The following is a 22,058-nucleotide window of genomic DNA, read 5'->3' on the forward strand; positions in this document are numbered from 1 at the left end:
GTGCCATATGGTACCCTGTACCATATGGTACCCTGCACTATATATCCTGTACTGCATGGTACCCTACACCATATAGTACAATGTACCATATGGTACCCTGTAACATATGATACCGTGTACCATATGGTCAATAGGTGTTGGTGGCATGAGACACCAGCCAAGACTGAGTGAGTGGCGACGCAAGCTAGCTCCTGACTCCACAGTTTCCTAGACAAAGTGCTTTGTCATCCACATCAAGGAACACGTCAAGTTCCTGTACACTTGTAAATATATAATAGAACATTGCTAATATACAACATTTTTTGCATATTTTTGTTGTAAACAACTATTGTAAACAAAATAATAATGAAAATATTAGTGTGTTTATTGTGTTGAATACAACAGTACCATATGGTACAATGAACCATATGGTATCATTGTACTGTATGGTACAATGTACCATATGGTACCATTGCATCATATGGTACCATATGGTACCATTACACCATATGGCACCATAAGGTACCATTGTGCCATATGGTACCATTGTATCATATGATACCATTGTACCAAATGGTGCCATTGTACCATATGGTACCATTGTATCATATGGTACCATTGTATCATATGGTACCATTGTATCATATGGTACCATTGTATCATATGGCACCATTGTACCATATGGCACTATATGGTACTGTTGTATTTAACACAATAGCCGCACTAATATTTTCATCATTTCGTTTACAATAAACTTGTAAACAAGTTTTGTAAGCAATATAATGATGAACAAATTAGTGCAGTTATTGTGTTGAATACAATGAGTGTACACTTATACAATATACATTATACTGGTCTCACAGGCCACAAATGTTATTAGAAAAAGAAAAAAATTAGAAAAGAAAAGAAAAAAAATATAAAAAACGTAAAATAAAAAAAATGGGATTTTGCAGAAGTCACTGATGTTGCCGCCACCCGGTCATTTTGGGTCAACTTCCCGCCGCTGTATCTCGGTAAGTACTGATAAGAAAAAAAAAAATTGTCTTATTACCTTCACAAAAATATACTCTTTAATTCTGTAAGAAATTTTTTTTTTTTTTTTTTTTTTCAAAATTTCTTGGACACTGGAGCACCACTTCAGATTTTGGCCTTGGACCCTGAAGGGGTTAAAAAGAGAAATAAAAAAAAGGGGATAAGAAAAGTGAAAAGAGATTATGAGGCTAAAATAGTAAGGGATTCAAGGATTAACCTAAAAGGTTTCTTTCAGGTACAAATATGTAGGAGTAAAATTAGGGACAAGATAGCCCTATTGAAAGCTACTCTGGTCATCTCACTGACAGTGATAAAGAAATGTGTAGAAGCTTTAATACTTATTTCCTCTTGGTTTTTATGAAGGAAGATACTAGAGAAATTCCAGAAATAAGAAAGTATGTAGATCGGGACAGAAATAAGTTATGCATGAAGAGTCACTAATGACAAGGTTTTCAGACAAATATATAAATTAAAACCTAGCAAATTTCCTTGGTCCTCATGATCTGTTAACAGGAATTAAAAAAAAATGTAAGGAGGAACTTAGCAACCCATTGGCTAGTTTTTTCCAACATATCAAGCTATAAACTAGCATAGTGCCAGATAAGTGGAAAATGGCAAATGTGATACATATCTATAGAGCAGGAGACAGGGCCTTAGCTTTGAATTTTAGACAAATAAGCCTAACTTCCATAATGGGAAAATTGATGGAATCAGTAATTGCTGAGGCTGTTTGAAGCCACCTTGAAAAACATTGATTAATGAATCTCAGCACAGTTTTACAAAGGGGCATTCCTGCCTTAGAAATTTACTAACTTTTTTCACCGAGGTATTTGAGGAGGTAGATCATGGTAATGAATATGATATTGTGTATATGGACTTCAGTAAGGCTTTTGATAGTTCCACATAGGAGATTGTTGAGGAAAGTGGAGGCACATGGAATAGGAGAAATTTGTTTGTGGATAGAGGCATGGTTGACACATAGGCAACAGAGAGTTCATAAAAATGGGGAAAAATCACAGTGGGGGATGCAGCACCAGCAGTGTTTCACAGGGTTCAGTGTTGGGTCCTTTGTTGTTCACAATTTACATAAACAACATAGATGAGGGAATAAATGGCGATACAAGCAAGTTTGCCCATGACGCCAAAATAAGCCGACGAATTAATTCTGATAAGGATACTAAGAATGCTACAGGAAGATCTGAATAGATTCATACAGTGGTTGGAGAAGTGGCAGATGCAGTTTAATATATAAACAAATGCAAACTGCTAAGCATTGGAAAGGAAAATAACAATGGTACTTATAAAGTAAATAATGTAGATCTTAATCATTCTGACTGCAAAAAAGATTTAGGAGTTCTGGTTAGCAGAAATCTAAAACCAAGACGGTAGTGTGTAAGTGTTTACAATAAAGTGAATAGAATTCTTGGCTTCATATGAAGAAGTATAAATAACAGGAGTTCTCAGGTCACTCTTCAACTCTATTTAGATGCTTAAGTGTATAACTGAGTTATCTATTCTATAATAATCCCTAGTTCTTTTATATTTTTACAAGTTTTAGAATAATTAGAGTCTTACTCCTAAGTCTAGTTGTAGATTCACTATAAATCTTATAATATTTTACTCAGAAAATCTAGTTTGTAGAGTCACACTCATCTTATGACTACAGGCATAGATACCGATGTAAACTTTTTACTAAATGAATTACACAAATCAAAGAGCAACTGTAATTACTATACAACAGACCAAGCAAAGACATTACTCAGAGCAAACAATAACATAACTATCTTTAACTAAAAAGTCAGATCCTTGAACAAACATTATGTCGACCTCACAGCATTACCCAATTCTCTTCATTCCAATATATCAATCATCACACTCACAGAAACCTGGCTTAAGCCTGATATTACAGATGTCTGTGCCATTCCTGGCTACATGGCCATGCACAACTGTAGAACAGACCAGCAAGGGGGAGGAACAGCTATTTTTTTTTTTTATTATCACACTGGCCGATTTCCACCAAGGCAGGGTGGCCCAAAAAAGAAAAACTTTCACCATCATTCACTCCATCACTGTCTTGCCAGAAGGGTGCTTTACACTACAGTTTTTAAACTGCAACATTAACACCCCTCCTTTAGAGTGCATTCACTGTACTTCCCATCTCCAGGACTCAAGTCCGGCCTGCCGGTTTCCCTGAATCCTTTCATAAATGTTACTTTGCTCACACTCCAACAGCACGTCAAGTATTAAAAACCATTTGTCTCCATTCACTCCTATCAAACACGCTCACGCATGCCTGCTGGAAGTCCAAGCCCCTCGCACACAAAACCTCCTTTACCCCCTCCCTCCAACCTTTCCTAGGCCGACCCCTACCCCGCCTTCCTTCCACTACAGACTGATACACTCTTGAAGTCATTCTGTTTCGCTCCATTCTCTCTACATGTCCGAACCACCTCAACAACCTTCCTCAGCCCTCTGGACAACAGTTTTGGTAATCCCGCACCCCCTCCTAACTTCCAAACTACGAATTCTCTGCATTATATTCACACCACACATTGCCCTCAGACATGACATCTCCACTGCCTCCAGCCTTCTCCTCGCTGCAACATTCATCACCCACGCTTCACACCCATATAAGAGCGTTGGTAAAACTATACTCTCATACATTCCTCTCTTTGCCTCCAAGGACAAAGTTCTTTGTCTCCACAGACTCCTAAGTGCACCACTCACTCTTTTTCCCTCATCAGTTCTATGATTCACCTCATCTTTCATAGACCCATCCGCTGACACGTCCACTCCCAAATATCTGAATACGTTCACCTCCTCCATACTCTCTCCCTCCAATCTGATATTCAATCTTTCATCACCTAATCTTTCTGTTATCCTCATAACCTTACTCTTTCTTGTATTCACCTTTAATTTTCTTCTTTTGAACACCCTACCAAATTCATCCACCAATCTCTGCAACTTCTCTTCAGAATCTCCCAAGAGCACAGTGTCATCAGCAAAGAGCAGCTGTGACAACTCCCACTTTGTGTGTGATTCTTTATCTTTTAACTCCACGCCTCTTGCCAAGACCCTCGCATTTACTTCTCTTACAACCCCATCTATAAATATATTAAACAACCACGGTGACATCACACATCCTTGTCTAAGGCCTACTTTTACTGGGAAAAGCTATATACTACTCAAATCAACTCGAATGTATCAAAAAATCTTGCACAAGGGATGAACATGGAGAGTATATCACAGCCAAATTTAAATCAAAAGACCTGCAAAAACCCCTCACAGTTATAAACATCTACAGAGTACCACAGTCAAACATTTATCACTTTAGTGAAAAACTAGGAAACATGATTACTGATGCACACATGAATAAAGACCACCTGCTGCTAACAGGAGATTTCAGCATAAATTTACTACACGACCAGGACCCACAAATAACTGAATTCACAAACACTATGAGCAACTGCCTGTTGCTACTAACAATATCTGAACCTACAAGAATCACTGAGACAAGTATCTCCTTAATAGACCACATCTGGACTAACACCATATCCCCTTTAAAATCAGGCATACTCACAGAAAACACTACAGACCACTACCCAACCTTTCTCATAAATAATCTGGGCAAATTGCCACAAGACATTACTAAAATAACCTTCAGATTACATAACGAGACAGCTGTTAACCCTTCCAGGGTTGGTGCCGTACTAGTACGGCTTGCGCGCCAGGGTTGGTGCCATACTAGTACGCATAAATTCTAGCGGCTTCAAATTAAGCGGGAAACAGCTGGTAAGCCTAAATGTGAAAGAATGGGTGTGTGTGGTCGGTGTGCATGGTAGAAAAAATTCTGTGACCCATTGGTGCATTGTGGGAACACCATTTTAGTAGACCTTGTTCACCATGCCTCGTGGTAAGAAGCTCCTCACTCCTCAGCAAATTGGGACACTTTTGTTCTCCAGTGACAGCTCTAATACAGATGGAAGTGCCAGTGAAGATGAGTTTCAAGGTTTTGGTGAGGTTGTGACCGAAACTAATGACCATAATACCGGTAATAGTGAGGAAAACCCAGACAACTTCTACCTCTGCTGCTGGGCCGTCTTGTTCATGTTCAGTTGTACCAGAATCAAAGAGGAAACTCCTATTTTCCCAAATCCTGGACTCAGATGTGAGCATTGGTGATGATAGTGATAGTGAATATGAACTACAAGCTCTTGAAAACAGTTCCAGTAGTGATAGTGAAGTGGAATATTCTCCAGTGAAACGTCAATATATACAGTGATATATGCACTCTGGTAGTGTGCCATATGCTATTCCAAGGGGAAGGAGTACATCTCGGAGTACATCCTGTAACTGTACAACAGGAACAGACAGTGAAAATGAAGATGATAGTGTTGCAATTGAAATGGAAAATGAGCATGGTGGTGGTAGTGGTGGTGCCAGTCGTGAGGCACCAGCAGTGGGCCATGCTGCCACCCATGCTGCCACCCACGCCGCTGCCTCAGCTGATCTACAACAAGGGCCACCATCTCCCACCCACCCACCACACCAGCCTCCACAACCACAACCTCCACAACCACAACCACCTGTCAATATCCAGTACCCACCAGCATACCGCACCTGGGATTGACAGGAAGCTGCCAATTTAGTTCCCAGTCCCGATCACTTTGATGAAAGTCAAAGTGGGAACAATGCCAGCGAACTGGAATGTTTCGAGTTATTCTTTGACGAACCCCTGATGGATATTATTGTCAGGGAAAGCAACAGATACTACGAGTACACCATGGCAAACACAATACTTTCACCAAACTCATGCCTACACCAGTGGAAGGAGACAACTGTGGCTGAGATGTATCTTTTGTTTTCCACGATAATGCTTATGCCACATGTGTACAGTGGACCCTCGCTTTACGATCAACTCCGAATGCGACCAATTATGTAAGTGTATTTATGTAAGTGCGTTTGTACGTGTATGTTTGGGGGTCTGAAATGGACTAATCTAATTCACAATATTCTGTATGGGACCAAATTCGTTCTGTACTGGCACCTGAACATATTTCTGGAATGAAATAACATCGTAAACCGGGGGTCCACTGTATATGCACAGTGTGAGATCATACTGGTCAATAGACTGCTTGATTGCAACCCCAGGTTTCAATGATATAATAGGAGTGAATCGATTTGTGCTACTATTATGTATACTTCACTTCTCAGACAAAACCAGGCATGACAGAAACGACAGGTTATATAAGATTAGGAATGTGTTCATGTATCTGAAACAGAAATTCAATATGTATTTTTGTCCCTTCAGGAAGCTTGTTATTCATGAGTCTTTGATTCTGTTCAAAGGAAGACTCATTCAAGCAATACATACCAAGCAAGAGGAAATGCTTTGGTATAAAGTTGTTTGTGCTTTGCGATTGTTACAGTGGTCTTGTAGTATTGGATATACAGTGGACCCCCGCATAACGATCACCTCCGAATGCGACCAATTATGTAAGTGTATTTATGTAAGTGCGTTTGTACGTGTATGTTTGGGGGTCTGAAATGGACTAATCTACTTCACAATATTCCTTATGGGAATAAATTCGGTCAGTACTGGCACCTGAACATACTTCTGGAGTGAAAAAATATCGTTAACCGGGGGTCCACTGTAATTGTGTACACTGGAAGTAATACATTGTGAGATACCAGGAACTTACTGGGTATCTCTGGTGATGTAGTTAGAACAATGATGGAACCATATCTTGGTAAGGGACATATATTATATACTGATAACTGGTACACAAGCCCCTTACTCAGTGATTTCTTGCAAGTGAACATGACAGATGTGTGTGGCACAGTGCATGCAAATAGTAAACATATGCTCAGGTGTTATGGGGCTATAGGACCCAACATGTATTTATAAGTAACAGTTACTCTGGAATACCTAATTATATTGAATTGATGGGGACTTTGCTCTAAATGTCAGAAGGACTGATCAACCTATGACTGAGGCAGCTGGGTCAAGCCTATTTTTCTCAATATAATAGGTTATACTATAGACACATAAACACACAAATTTAAATAAGTAGTTTATAAAGTTGTATTTCCTTTTGTAGAAGTAAAATTAAGGTGTGGTAGAATTGTGGTAACTGGAGAATTGTGCTTGGCAACAGTCTTTTGTTTTGGTGGGAGGAGCTTAGCCTCTTTCTCTCTCTCCCTCGCACTGACTCGGTCTCTCTGTGGCTGGCCTTCAACCTGGCAGGATCTCTGGGTCCTTCTTCTATCTTTTGGGGCATTATGTGTGCTCCAGGGGTGAGTTTTTATAATTTAAGTTGTGACCACCATACCCAGGGTGACTAAAGTGTGTCAAAACACTGGTTAGCCCAGAGTTATGTCAAGGAGAGAGAGGACTAAAGTTGTTGAGATATACCATGTGGGAGAACAGCTATGCAGTGTGTAGATCGTTGTTTTGAAAATGTGAGGCTGTAATTGTATATTCTGTACATATCTATTGAGAATACAGTTATATTTTTATAGTAGTAGTTTACATAACCTGTGAAGAGGGCTGGTGAAAGGGTATCAGAGACACTAAGGATGATCAGCCATGATGTAAGTATTACCCCTAGACAAATAAGACCATTAAGTAAAAGCTACCCCCACACTAGAACATGTAGTGAGAACCTTACTATCAAAGTAATAAGGGACATACCAACGTAACATGGGAGCTTGACCGGGAGAGTTATTTGACTGCTAAAATAACTCAAAACATTCTTTGAACTATATGTGCTGGTATGGGGTAATAACAGTTGCATGTTTCTGGTAGAAGATTTACCAAGGTGGTGTCAGTGGAAGTGTTGTTTTCATATATTAGTTTACAGGTTGTTTTTCTCCTAAGGTGGGGGGAAAGGGAGTAACACATTTTTGTTGTGGTTATGGTAAGTGCTATGTGCATAGTTTACATTCAATTTGTGTTATTTTATGTGCCTGTGGGAAAACTTTGTCCACTGATACTGTAAGAGGGAAGCAAGTGTTTAAAGATAAAACTATGTCAGAAGATGAGTCTTCAGATTTTTTAGGCTTCAGGGAAGAAGGTAATAATTCATCAGTAAACATGCCTGTTAATAGTGAAGATGAGGAATCACCTACTCCAGGTGATATGGAAATGGAGAGAATGAGACTGAAATTAGCTGTACTAGAGGCTGAAATGAAATTAATGAAAGCTAAGGAGAAAGAACGTCAAAGGTTAGGAGGTTCAGAACAAGAGCCTGAGCAGTACTTTAACATAACTAAAGCTGCAAATTTTGTCCCTAAGTTTACAGAGAGTGACCCAGATAGGTATTTTTCTTTTTTTGAGAAGACTGCTTTGGAGCAAGGATGGCCCAAACAGAAGTGGGCTACCCTAGTTCGCACACAACTTGTAGGTAAAGGATTCCAAAGAGTAGAGACTCTGGAGGGGCAAGATTTTTCTGATTATGATAAGATTAAAGAGGAAGTATTGCTTGCATACCAAATGATACCTGAGAAATATAGACAAAAGTTCAGGAATCAAAAATTTCAGGATGGGCAGACCTTAACTGAGTTTGGGAATGAGAAACTGTTCCTTTTTAAGAAATGGGTTTGTTCTAAAGAAGTTAATAAAGACTATAACAAATTAGTAGATCTAATGGTTCATGAGGAATTGTACAATACAATCCCTGTTGACCTCAGAGAATATTTGGAGGACAAAAACCCAGATAATCTTTCAGAAGCACTGGATCTAGGTGACCGATTCTTGGCTCGCAGGGAATTGGTAAGTAAAAACAGTCATGCTCCTGAAAATTTCCCCACTCATCCTAAACCTTATTCCAAGTCCTATGGTCATAAAGGTAAGTGGGACAAGAATTTTCAGGGACAAATGAAGGCTGAGGTGCCCTCTAAAATAGAAGGAAAAGGTAAGTCAGCTGGAGTTCAAAGTTTACTTAGACAATCAGATGTTTCAGATCCTCGAGTAAACAGTACCAGTCCTACACCAAATGGTAAAAATACCTTTAAGAGTTTTATCTGTTATTACTGTAACAAAACTGGACACACACAAAAGTTTTGCTGGTCAAGGCGGCGAGATCAGGAAAGGGAGGAACCACCCCAGAGGACTCTAACTGCAGAGATACATCCAGTTGCCTGCATTAGGTCTTCAAGGCAAGGTGAGGAGGAACCTTTGGATCTAGACCCCAGGATGTGTATATTTTCTAGTAGGTCCACAGTTGGTTTGCAAAAGAATGTAGGCAGAGTTGAGAACATATTGTCCTTGAGAGATGGATGTAGCACCTACTCTTTGCTACGCGCTGGAGTGCTACCAGTGTCTAAGGATACCTATACTGGGGTAGATATATTGTTGAAGGGTATTACGGGTTCAACCATAAGGACACCTGTATACAAATTATGGGTAGAATCTGCATACCAAGTTGGCTATCTCCCTGTAGGTATCTCCGATGAAATTCCCTTCGAAGGGGTCGACCTCTTATTAGGGAATAATGTTATGGGCCTGTTAGACAGTGAGGAACAACTAGTTTGGGGGAAACCAAGTCCGAAATGTTGGGAGGAAATGGCTAGGAAAACCCTGCCAGACCTTCTCCCTGATGGTTCCACCATGAGAAGTATGGCTCATGATCATGCTACCAACAGTCTTCATGATATTTCTCATGAGGATGGTGAGGGCTTAAGTTTGGTAACTCTGCTTTCTGATGTTGAACTGCAGTCAACTGAAGAAAAAGATGTTCCAGCCAGAGCTGAGCATGATTGGAGAATGGATCAGTTAAATAGTGTGAGAGAGGCTGCACCTGCTAGGGTGCAATTAATTTCTGTGCAGGAAAATGTCGCTGTTGCTGAGGAAGAGATTTTACAGTTAAATAAGTGTTTTCATTTCAGGGAGGAAACTCTTATAAAGAATTCACCTCTGTTTGCAGTATCGATGGAAGGAGAACAAGGGCTTTGTCCCCAGGTGGTGATGTCCAAGGTTTCCAGGCATTTCTTCTGGTCTCAGCTGTGGGAGACTGTCAGAGAGCATATTGAGACCTATCATGCCTTTCAAATTATAGGGAAACCTAGTCGAAGTATTAAACCTGTTCCCCTTCAGCCGATTTCAGCACCAGGTGAACCCTTCAGCAAGCTGGTAGTGGATGTCGTTGGCCCACTCCCAAGGACCAGAATGGGAAATGATTATTTACTCACAAATATTTGCTCCACTACCAGGTACCTGGAAGTAGTCCCTCTGCATAAGATAACAGCTCATGTAGTCTTAAGGGCTTTGATGAAGTTCTTTTTTCATGTTGGTTTTCCACAAGCAGTGCAAAAAGACCAGGGGCCTAACTTTACCTCAAAGTCTTTTAGAAATGTTTTGAAGGAATTAAAAGTAGAGCCTAACTTTGCAATGGCCTATCACCCTCCATCTCAAGGGGAAATAGAGAAATTACATCAAGCCCTCAAGACAATGATGCAAGCCTATGGTATAGACAATACTAACAACTGGGATGAGAGGATCCCTTTCTTTGTATTTGCTGAGTGGGGAAGCACTCTGGAATTTCTGAGCTATTGGCTTGGGGAGGATGGTGATGCTCCCCCCTCGGAGTTTTTTCTCAGTTTCAGATACTGTTTGGCTCGTATGAGGTGGATGGTACCAGTGAACGTGCCCATCAACCAGACCAGGATGATGATGTGGGACCATAATATGGACCATGATACTCTGGAGGCTGGAGAGGAAGTGCTGATACTGGAGCCAATTCAAGTGAAAATCTGTATGGCAAGTTGCTGTGAGCTGAACATGTTGTGGGGGAAGTTCCCAGTGGTTAGATATAAAACCCACACCCCTGAGCAGAAAAAGAATGAGTATAATGTACACAGTAACCGGTCAAAGGGTTTGAAGTTGTGTCAAAAATTCAGAGAGACCAATGTTTTAATGGAATGTAAAGGGCTGCAAAACAATCTGTATGAAATACCAAAAGCGTATTTAAGAAATAACGTGTGTGTAAAAGATTTTGGGAAATGCATGCTTGGGTTTAATGAGAAAAATGTTGGAGAGTTGGCTCAGCCACCTTGGAACTACGTATATAAAAGTTGGGATGTCAGTAATGGGGAAAAATTGAAACTCCATGAGGAAATTGTTAAGGAAACTGAGCCAATTCAACAATTTTTGTGTGGGAAAAATCTGTATGAAAAATTGGAGATGGAGGAAGAAGTGAAATTCTTCCAACACCAGTTTGTAGTGCTTAGTGAGAGTCAGTGGGCATTCCCATGCTTCATGGTTCCCAAATTAGATGGCACCCTGGGCATAAACACTGACTACCACAGAGTACGTTTAACAACTAAGGTTTACAGAATTAGAAAGATTGATACTTATGCACTAAAAGATGCAAACATTTTAAATAAGCTAAAACATGGAAGATGTGATTTCCATGGCCTGTGTTCCAGTACCATTTTAATGTGTGTAATGCAAATTGTGTTCATTGTGTGCTTAAAATTTGTGTGTGAGATGGAACGTGATGGTGTTTGTGTAAACTTGATGTATCCAACCTGGGTGCAAAGAGAAGTCTTTGGTGTTTGTTGTTGCACTGCGAGAGGTTGCAGAACTGTTATTGTCTATGAACAACCTTCTAAGTTTAAATGTCAACATTTTACCACAGGAAAGAAAATTTTCATTTTGGGGCTGGCTATTCAGCATTTGTACATGTCTCAGGATCTCTTCATCCTGTTCCTGTGTATAGTGACTAAAATCAGACTCTTAAAATGGGCTTTGTTCCTACAGCCTTTTAATTTGAAAGTTAAATATATAAAAGGCTCAGAGAATGTGGTTGCTGATGCTCTTTCTAGATGTTTCATGTAGATGCATGGTGCATACTTTGTACATAGTGTTTGTCATGTGCTGACCTTGTTGTTTTTGCAGTGAACTCTCGGCGAGCCTGAGTACTCTCTACCAGCCGTCTGACTGTAAAGGAGTTGAGTCGGAGCCAAAAGTGTGACGAGGGTCAGGGTGTACGTGAATGTGAGTTGAGGCAGTGGTTGACAACCTTCGGTAACATGAGACGTTCAGGAAGGTATGTGATGTTGTGTCTTGGTGTGCTCTATGTACAAAACGGCCCGACGATTTGCCTTTGTGGTCCCTTGGACCCCTCCATGTTCTATGACAGCCTCCTCTTAATAAGTTTGGAGGATCTGTGTGGAGTGGGACCTCGGAAGATGGGCTTAAGTGCCTGACCATGTTAAGGATCGTGAGTGTTGACTGGAAGTCTCACTGTTTGGTTCGGCCACCAAGTGAGAGACACCTTGACATGTTTTGTGAAGTTTCCTGCCTGGGGTACACCTGACTGCTCTGGGTTTGGCTCTACTCTCGTCTCCTGATCAGGAAGATGCCACCCTGGAGTACCAGTTGCTTGCTGGATTACCGTAGCAGAGGCACAGGCCTGTTGGTGCGGGCTTTCACAGTGGGCATTGTGTGCAAAAATTTTTGCATTGTAATGTGTATTGTTTAAAAGTCACTAAAATTGTAAATAGTTACACACTTGAGTATATGGGTATGGTTAAATTGCTTTTCTAAAAAATTCTGCAATCTCTTGTAAATAACAGTAAAGTGAAGAGTAGTTATGGTGCTGGGAAAATGTAGCATTTCTAGTAGTCTTGTTTACCGCCTTCAGACTTAAGCAATATACTTTTACTAGCCGTATCCTGAGGGACACAGCTAGCTTTTGTGAGACTTCGTCTGGAGGTGGGGGTGTTATGGGGCTATAGGACCCAACATGTATTTATAAGTAACAGTTACTCTGGAATACCTAATTATATTGAATTGATGGGGACTTTGCTCTAAATGTCAGAAGGACTGATCAACCTATGACTGAGGCAGCTGGGTCAAGCCTATTTTTCTCAATATAATAGGTTATACTATAGACACATAAACACACAAATTTAAATAAGTAGTTTATAAAGTTGTATTTCCTTTTGTAGAAGTAAAATTAAGGTGTGGTAGAATTGTGGTAACTGGAGAATTGTGCTTGGCAACAGTCTTTTGTTTTGGTGGGAGGAGCTTAGCCTCTTTCTCTCTCTCCCTCGCACTGACTCGGTCTCTCTGTGGCTGGCCTTCAACCTGGCAGGATCTCTGGGTCCTTCTTCTATCTTTTGGGGCATTATGTGTGCTCCAGGGGTGAGTTTTTATAATTTAAGTTGTGACCACCATACCCAGGGTGACTAAAGTGTGTCAAAACACTGGTTAGCCCAGAGTTATGTCAAGGAGAGAGAGGACTAAAGTTGTTGAGATATACCATGTGGGAGAACAGCTATGCAGTGTGTAGATCGTTGTTTTGAAAATGTGAGGCTGTAATTGTATATTCTGTACATATCTATTGAGAATACAGTTATATTTTTATAGTAGTAGTTTACATAACCTGTGAAGAGGGCTGGTGAAAGGGTATCAGAGACACTAAGGATGATCAGCCATGATGTAAGTATTACCCCTAGACAAATAAGACCATTAAGTAAAAGCTACCCCCACACTAGAACATGTAGTGAGAACCTTACTATCAAAGTAATAAGGGACATACCGTAGTTAGAACAATGATGGAACCATATCTTGGTAAGGGACATATATTATATACTGATAACTGGTACACAAGCCCCTTACTCAGTGATTTCTTGCAAGTGAACATGACAGATGTGTGTGGCACAGTGCATGCAAATAGTAAACATATGCTCAGGTTTGACGCTGGCACTCGTAGAGGTGAGATGCAGGCCTTTGCTGCCAATGACATCATGGCATTTCTGTGGCATGACAAATGAGATGTCACACTGTTGTCATCAGTTCACCCTAATGAAATGGCAGACACTGGCAGGCAGCATAGAGAAAGCAATGAACTCATTCTAAAGCCTGCAGCTGTGATGGACTACACCCTCAGTATGCATTCATTGGACAAATGTGACATGCAGATTTGGTTTGCTGATTGTGTTTGCAAGAGTTATAAGTGGTGCATAAAACTCTTTTTCCATATTGTGGACATTTCCATGCTCAATGCTTATAATATATATAAGATGAGGACCAGAAACAAACCACCATATGGTGAATTTTGTTTGTCTGTTGTCAGACAAATAATAATCAAGTACCAAGGAGCAGCACCTGCAATAGAAAACCACCCATGTAATTATCAACAACTGCCTTCTCATCTGAAGCATTGGTAATCACTTCCTAACAAAACTGCCTGCTACTGCTTTCAAGAAAAAGGCTCAGAAGAGGTGTTAGGTCTGTGCACATACAAAAAAACGCCTACAACAATGCAGACACTCGTTTTATGTGTGAGGAGTGTAAAACACCATTGTGCCTGACACCATGTTTCAAAGACTTTCACAGGCTGCAGAACTTCTAAAAACATGTCCTGTGACTGTATATGTGTATATAAAATATAGAAAAATAGAAATAAACAACATTTTGTATTGTTTGTTTGCGTAAATATGTTTTATGAACAAAATAGTGACAACAGTGTTTATGCAGTTATTGTGTAGTATAGAAAAAGAAATTTATTATTTTTATTATCACACTGGCCGATTCCCACCAAGGCAGGGTGGCCCGAAAAAGAAAAACTTTCACCATCATTCACTCCATCACTGTCTTGCCAGAAGGGTGCTTTACACTACAGTTTTTAAACTGCAACATTAACACCCCTCCTTCAGAGTGCAGGCACTGTACTTCCCATCTCCAGGACTCAAGTCCGGCCTGCCGGTTTCCCTGAATCCCTTCATAAATGTTACTTTGCTCACACTCCAACAGCACGTCAAGTATTAAAAACCATTTGTCTCCATTCACTCCTATCAAACACGCTCACGCATGCCTGCTGGAAGTCCAAGCCCCTCGCACACAAAACCTCCTTTACCCCCTCCCTCCAACCCTTCCTAGGCCGACCCCTACCCCGCCTTCCTTCCACTACAGACTGATACACTCTTGAAGTCATTCTGTTTCGCTCCATTCTCTCTACATGTCCGAACCACCTCAACAACCCTTCCTCAGCCCTCTGGACAACAGTTTTGGTAATCCCACACCTCCTCCTAACTTCCAAACTACGAATTCTCTGCATTATATTCACACCACACATTGCCCTCAGACACGACATCTCCACTGCCTCCAGCCTTCTCCTCGCTGCAACATTCATCACCCACGCTTCACACCCATATAAGAGCGTTGGTAAAACTATACTCTCATACATTCCCCTCTTTGCCTCCAAGGACAAAGTTCTTTGTCTCCACAGACTCCTAAGTGCACCACTCACTCTTTTTCCCTCATCAATTCTATGATTCACCTCATCTTTCATAGACCCATCCGCTGACACGTCCACTCCCAAATATCTGAATACGTTCACCTCCTCCATACTCTCTCCCTCCAATCTGATATTCAATCTTTCATCACCTAATCTTTTTGTTATCCTCATAACCTTACTCTTTCCTGTATTCACCTTTAATTTTCTTCTTTTGCACACCCTACCAAATTCATCCACCAATCTCTGCAACTTCTCTTCAGAATCTCCCAAGAGCACAGTGTCATCAGCAAAGAGCAGCTGTGACAACTCCCACTTTGTGTGTGATTCTTTATCTTTTAACTCCACGCCTCTTGCCAAGACCCTCGCATTTACTTCTCTTACAACCCCATCTATAAATATATTAAACAACCACGGTGACATCACACATCCTTGTCTAAGGCCTACTTTTACTGGGAAAAAATTTCCCTCTTTCCTACATACTCTAACTTGAGCCTCACTATCCTCGTAAAAACTCTTCACTGCTTTCAGTAACCTACCTCCTACACCATACACTTGCAACATCTGCCACATTGCCCCCCTATCCACCCTGTCATACGCCTTTTCCAAATCCATAAATGCCACAAAGACCTCTTTAGCCTTATCTAAATACTGTTCACTTATATGTTTCACTGTAAACACCTGGTCCACACACCCCCTACCTTTCCTAAAGCCTCCTTGTTCATCTGCTATCCTATTCTCCGTCTTACTCTTAATTCTTTCAATTATAACTCTACCATACACTTTACCAGGTACACTCAACAGACTTATCCCCCTATAATAACTTACAAAATAGTGCTCATATTGGTCTCACAGGCCATAAAAGTTACTTGGAAAAAAATTAAAAAATAATAGAAAATAGTTCCTAAAAACTAAAATAAAGTAATACCGGGGGACCGGCAGTCAGTGATGTTACCGTATGCCGGTCATTTTCTCTCAACTTCACGCCTCCATATCTCGGTAAGTATTGATGGTAAAAAATTTTTGTTTAACCTATAAAATTCAGAAAAAAAACACTATCTTTTCATAAGAAAAAATAGTTTTTTTTTTTTTTTTTTTTTTTAATTTTTACCGACCCTGAGAACAGGTTTGGGAGAGGGCCTGCCGACCCTGAAAAGGTTAACAACTTTATAGCAGCTATGAATAACATCGACTGGCAAAATGAGCTCAAAGCATATACAGATATAAATGAATGTATAAATAATTTTCTAAAAAAAGCCCATTGCATCTACAACAAACATTGCCCCCAAAAAACTAAACAGATCACAGCAAAGAGACTGAATAATCCCTGGCTAACACCCGGCATCCTCAAATGCATTAACACAAAGCACAAATATGAAAAACAGTATAGAATGGGTCAAATGACTAGAGAACAGTCTAAACGTTACTTGTCAGCTCTTACCAGCCTGATAAGATCTAAAAAATTGTATTATGAAAATAGATTACATAACATCAAAGGTGATATGAAAAAGAACTGGAAAACTCTATCTGAAATTTTTGGAACTAAAAAGTTATCCAAAAACAAAACAATCAAACTAACAAAATCAGACGAACTCCTATTCACACCAACTGAAACAGCAAACAGACTCAATGTTTTCTTCTCCACCATAGGAAAAAATCTAGCGAACAAAATACCAAGCTCAAACACCCGTCCATCAGACTACCTCACAGGTACCTACCCAAATATGCTATTCCTAGCTCCAACCAAGCAACTAGAAGTCTCGCTCATCATTAACACCCTTAAAAACAAGGCAGGAGACATAAAGAACTTGCCTGTTTTATGTACAAAAAAGCTTCTCAAGTATTGTCACCAATTATTGCAACACTCTTTAACCCTTTCAGGGTCCCCAGGCCCTCTCCCAGACTTGTTCTTAGGGTCACCCAAATTTAAGAAAAAAAAAATTATTTTTTCTTATGAAAAGATAGAGAATCTTTTCCCGATCATAATGACACCAAAAGTATGAAATTTGATGGAAAACTTACGGAATTATGCTCTTGCGAAGGTAGAAGGTAGCAGTCTTGACGATGTTTATGCATCAGCGATTTTGCCCACTTTGAGCCCTATTTTCGGCCAATTCCAATGTACTAGCCAACAAAAATCATAACTATTTTGCAAGAACTTCATTTTTTTCTGTCGAATGAGTGCAAGAAACCACCCATTTACCAATTTCAACTATCCAGTACAGTGGTCAGAATTTAGCAATTTTGCCTGTTTCACACAAATTTCTAAAGATGCCAATTTCCTAATAGGGTCCAGAATAAACAAGAAAAACATTCCTGGCACTAAAATAACATTTCCTCTGTTCATTAGTCATGTTCCCACGCCCCTCTTACATTCTTTTGCTTTCCACTTTGAATTTTTATTCTCACAAAAAATAGAAGATTTACTGTTATGCAGACTACTGCATTAGTGTAGAAATGGTATAAATAATATCGGCGCACTTGTGAAAGAATATTAGACTCACCAGTTGACGTGTATTGGACGCATAGCATGATTTGTTAACTTTTGAACTTTGGTAAAAATCGAACATTTCTGCTACTTTGAGCTCAATTTCAAGGTACTTTTGATTGTAAAACAAGTCAAAATCATCTCAATTTCTGTAATATGTCTTCCATTCTATACAATGAGACCAGGAAAACTAGGATACAACAATAAATACCATACGAAAATACAGTGCAAAGTCGCTGTTTTAATCCAAAAACACGATCAAAGTTTTGTTTTTTCTCATTACGCTCTGTGTGCTGCAGGATTTTTTTTATACTGCACACACTGACCATATAGACCCATTCTTTCATATGTAGGCCTACCAGCTTTCTCTCAGTAGATTTGAGGGTGCTTGAATTTAGGCGTACTAGTACGTCAAAAATCCTGGTGCGTAAGCCATACCAGTACGTCCGAAACCCTGAAAGGGTTAACAAATCCATTGAATCATCTACCTTCCCAGCAATCCTCAAAATAGTGAGGGTCACTCCGATCCATAAAGGAGGTGACCAAGCTGACTTGAATAACTATAGATCAATATCTAACTTACCACTGCTCTCTAAAATCTTTGAAAAATTAATTCATAGACGGATCTATTCCTACCTCATCTCACACAACATATTAAACCCTTGTCAGTTTGGATTCAGGAATACTAAAAGCACAAATGATGCTATCATACACATGCTAGAGCTAATATATACCGCACTTGAAAAGAAAGAAGTCCCGCTGGGCATTTTCATTGATTTACGTAAAGCTTTTGGTACAGTTGACCATGAACTACTGTACTCCATATTAATGCACTATGGTATCAGAGGCCACTCCCTCAACTACCTAAAGTCATACCTTAGTAACAGAACTCAATATGTGTTTGCGAATGATGCAAACTCCTCCACCCAACCAATCACAGTAGGAGTCCCACAAGGAAGCCTCCTTGGACCACTCCTCTTTCTCATCTACATCAATAATCTACCGAATGCATCACAGCTACTCAAACCCATATTATTTGCAGATGACACTACATAAATATTTTCCCACCCAAACGCAGTCATATTAGCAAACACAGTCAGCGCTGAATTACAGAAAATATCTGCCTGGACGATGACTAACAAAGTTACCCTGAAAACTGATAAAACCTACTTCATTCAGTTTGGAAACAAAGCTGCAAATGATCCAATTAACATTACGCTAAATGGATCATCAGTCACAAGACTCACAGAGGGAAAATTCCTAGGTATCCACCTTGACAGTAGCCTTAAGTTCCGGACACACATACAACAAATCACCAAGAAAATCTCCAAGACTGTAGGCATACTATCAAAGATAAGGTACTATGTTCCACAATCAGCTCTCCTGGCACTGTACCATTCACTCATATACCCTTATCTCACATGGAATTTGTGCATGGGGATCAACAACATTAAATCACCTAAGACCTCTAATAACCCAGCAAAAGGCAGCAGTCAGAATGATAACAAATTCCCACTCCTGCCAGCATACTCCACCAATTTACAAAAGTCTAAATCTGCTCACCATTAAGAACATGCATACTTATTCATGTGCCTACTACATACACAGAACAATACATGCAAATATAAACCCTCCACCCAAACTTCTCCTCACCAACCTTAACAGGACAGATGACCATAACACAAGACACAGATCTCTTTTTGATGTACCTCGTGTCCATATCACACTGTGTAAAAACTCTGTGCACATAAAGGCCCCCAAAATATGGAATTCATTACCTGAAGATACTAAAGTAACTCGGTCTGAAAATTAATTTAAGACTCTTCTCAAAAGCCACTTAATCACCCTAGACTAAATGCTAAATACTCAGTACTCACATACTCAATATATATTCCCATATCATAATTTCAACAACTACTTTTGAACCTTTTATCCATTGTCAACAGGAATATAATTGAATCATTGTTTTCACAAAAAGCATTTTTGAATATATGAATATGTCTATTGTCTTACAAAAATTAAATTCACTTATAATTAATAATATACTGTACAACTATGATATAATAAATATTCTACTGTACAACTATGATATAATTCTTTGTGTTAAGTAGTCAGTAAGCCAATAATGTTAAGTTGGCCCATAATGCCAAGGCATAATAGAGGCTCTCTTTGCATTGCAACCCATTATTGTAAATACATAATCTCAATGTACTATTTGCAAAGACATAAATAAATAAATTTAGATTATGCTGCACAGTTCTGGTCACTGTATTACAGAATGGATATAAATGTGCTGGAAAATGTACAAAGAATGATATCAAAGTTGATCCCATATATCTGAAATCTTTCCAACGAGGATAGACTGAGGGCCCTAAACCTGCATTCTTTAGAAAGGCATAGAATAAGGGAGGATATGATTGTGGTGTATAAATGGAAAACAGGAATAAATAAATGGGATGCAAATAATGTGCTAAAAGTATCTAAGCAAGACAGGGTTCACAGCAATGGATTCAAGTTGGAAAAAATTAAGGTTTTAGAAAGGATATAGGAGAGCAGTCTTTTGGTAACGGAGTTGTGAATGAGTGGAACAAACTCCTGAGTGCCATCACTGAAGCTAAAATGTGGTGTAGTTTTAAAAATAGATTAAACAAATAAATGAGTGGGGGGGGGGTGAGTTGGACATGACTAGCCTGGGCTAGTAGGCCTGCTGCACTCTAATTCTTTCTTATGTTCTTATGTTAACATACAGCTCCTACACTCTTAACAAGGTACAGTGTTACTGGCTGTAACACACAGCTCCTACACTCTTAACAAGGTACAGTGTTACTGGCTGTAACACACAGCTCCTACACTCTTAACAAGGCACAGTATTACTGGCCATAAAACTGGTATGTGCTCTGGTGTCAGCATGACTGGTGTTCTGGTGTCAGTATGACTGGTGTATTCTGGTGTCAGTATAATTGGTGTGCTCTAGTGTCAGTATTTCTGCTGCGTTCTGGTGTCAGCATGACTGGTGTTCTGGTGTCAGCATGACTGGTGTTCTGGTGTCAGCATGACTGGTGCTCCAGTGTCAGCATGACTGGTGCTCCAGTGTCAGCATGACTGGTGCTCCAGTGTCAGCATGACTGGTGTGTTCTGGTGTCAGCATGATTGATGTGTTCTAATGTCAGCATTTCTGCTGTGCTCTGGTGTCAGCATAACTGGTGTTCTGATGTCAACATGACTGGTGTTCTGGTGTCAACATGACTGGTGCTCTGGTGTCAGCATTACTGCTGTGTTCTGGTGTCAGCATGACTGGTGTCAGTATTACTACTGTGTTCTGGTGTCAGCATGACTGGTGTTCTGGTGTCAGCATGACTGGTGTTCTAGTGTCAGCATGACTGGTGTTCTGGTGTTAGCATGGCTGGTGTTCTAGTGTCAGTATTTTTAATGTGTTTTCTGGTGTCAGCATGAATGATGTTTTGGTGTCAGTAGGCACTGTACTTCCCACCTCCAGGACTGTAACATCCTCACTCATCCTTTAGAGTACAGGGACTGTACTTCCCACCTCCAGAACGGTACCATCCTCACTCATTCTTCAGAGTACAGGCACTCATGTCCAACTTATTAGTTTCTGAGTGTCATTATCAGTGCTCTCACTTCAACAGCACTCATGTCATGAAGTTTTTGCCTCCTGCACTTTTAGACCAGTGTAGTACACTGTCATCTGACATTCTACTACTCTGGCCTCCTACACTGTCATGTAACAGTGTACTTACACTGTCATCTAACAGTGTACTGCACTGTCATCCAACAATGTATTACACTGTCATCTAACAGTGTACTTACACTGTCATCTAACTGTGCTTATGCTGTTAGCTAACAGTGTGCTTACACTGTCATCTAACAGTGTACTACACTGTTAGATGACAGTGAACTTACTACTCACAACAGCTATTGTGAACTTAGTACAGCCTCTCCTCACTTAATGATGGAGTTCCGTTCCTAAGACCACGTTGGTAAAGGAATTCGTGGCTAAGGGGATGTAGTACAACTTTATTTATTTTTTTCGTCAGGTTTCTTTCATTGCTGGTGCACAAGACCAAATATTTACTCTGTTTACTGTAAATAATTGTCAATTAGATATCCCAAACAACTGAAAGAAAAAAGATTTACTGAAAATGACATTTGGCAGGATTGTAGTCCTACATGGGATGACGTAAGGTTGTTTGGGGACTTGGTACCGAGAGAACAACGCTAATACAAATTTTTGGTGTTGCACTTTCCTCTAAATATCTTATCTTTATTCCACAAAAAAATGAAGTTTGTAAGTT

The 22,058-nt window shown here is 39.9% G+C and overlaps 2 protein-coding genes across 2 annotated transcripts in view; both read left to right on the forward strand.

The window, feature by feature from the left end:
- The window catches only part of LOC128685665 (endoribonuclease Dicer-like), a 179,226-nt gene that overhangs the window by 95,430 nt on the left and 61,738 nt on the right, over window positions 1-22,058 (forward strand). The window lies entirely within an intron of this gene.
- LOC138851225 (uncharacterized) lies at window positions 6,873-13,386 on the forward strand. The gene is made up of 2 exons (XM_070080088.1): window positions 6,873-7,308; window positions 10,612-13,386. The coding sequence occupies exon 2, from the start codon at window positions 10,634-10,636 to the stop codon at window positions 11,849-11,851; it is 1,218 nt and encodes a 405-aa protein (XP_069936189.1). The 5' UTR covers window positions 6,873-7,308; window positions 10,612-10,633; the 3' UTR covers window positions 11,852-13,386.

The sequence above is a fragment of the Cherax quadricarinatus genome, unplaced genomic scaffold (genome assembly GCF_038502225.1).
Source record: "Cherax quadricarinatus isolate ZL_2023a unplaced genomic scaffold, ASM3850222v1 Contig140, whole genome shotgun sequence".
In the NCBI taxonomy this organism is placed as follows: Eukaryota; Metazoa; Arthropoda; class Malacostraca; order Decapoda; family Parastacidae; genus Cherax; species Cherax quadricarinatus.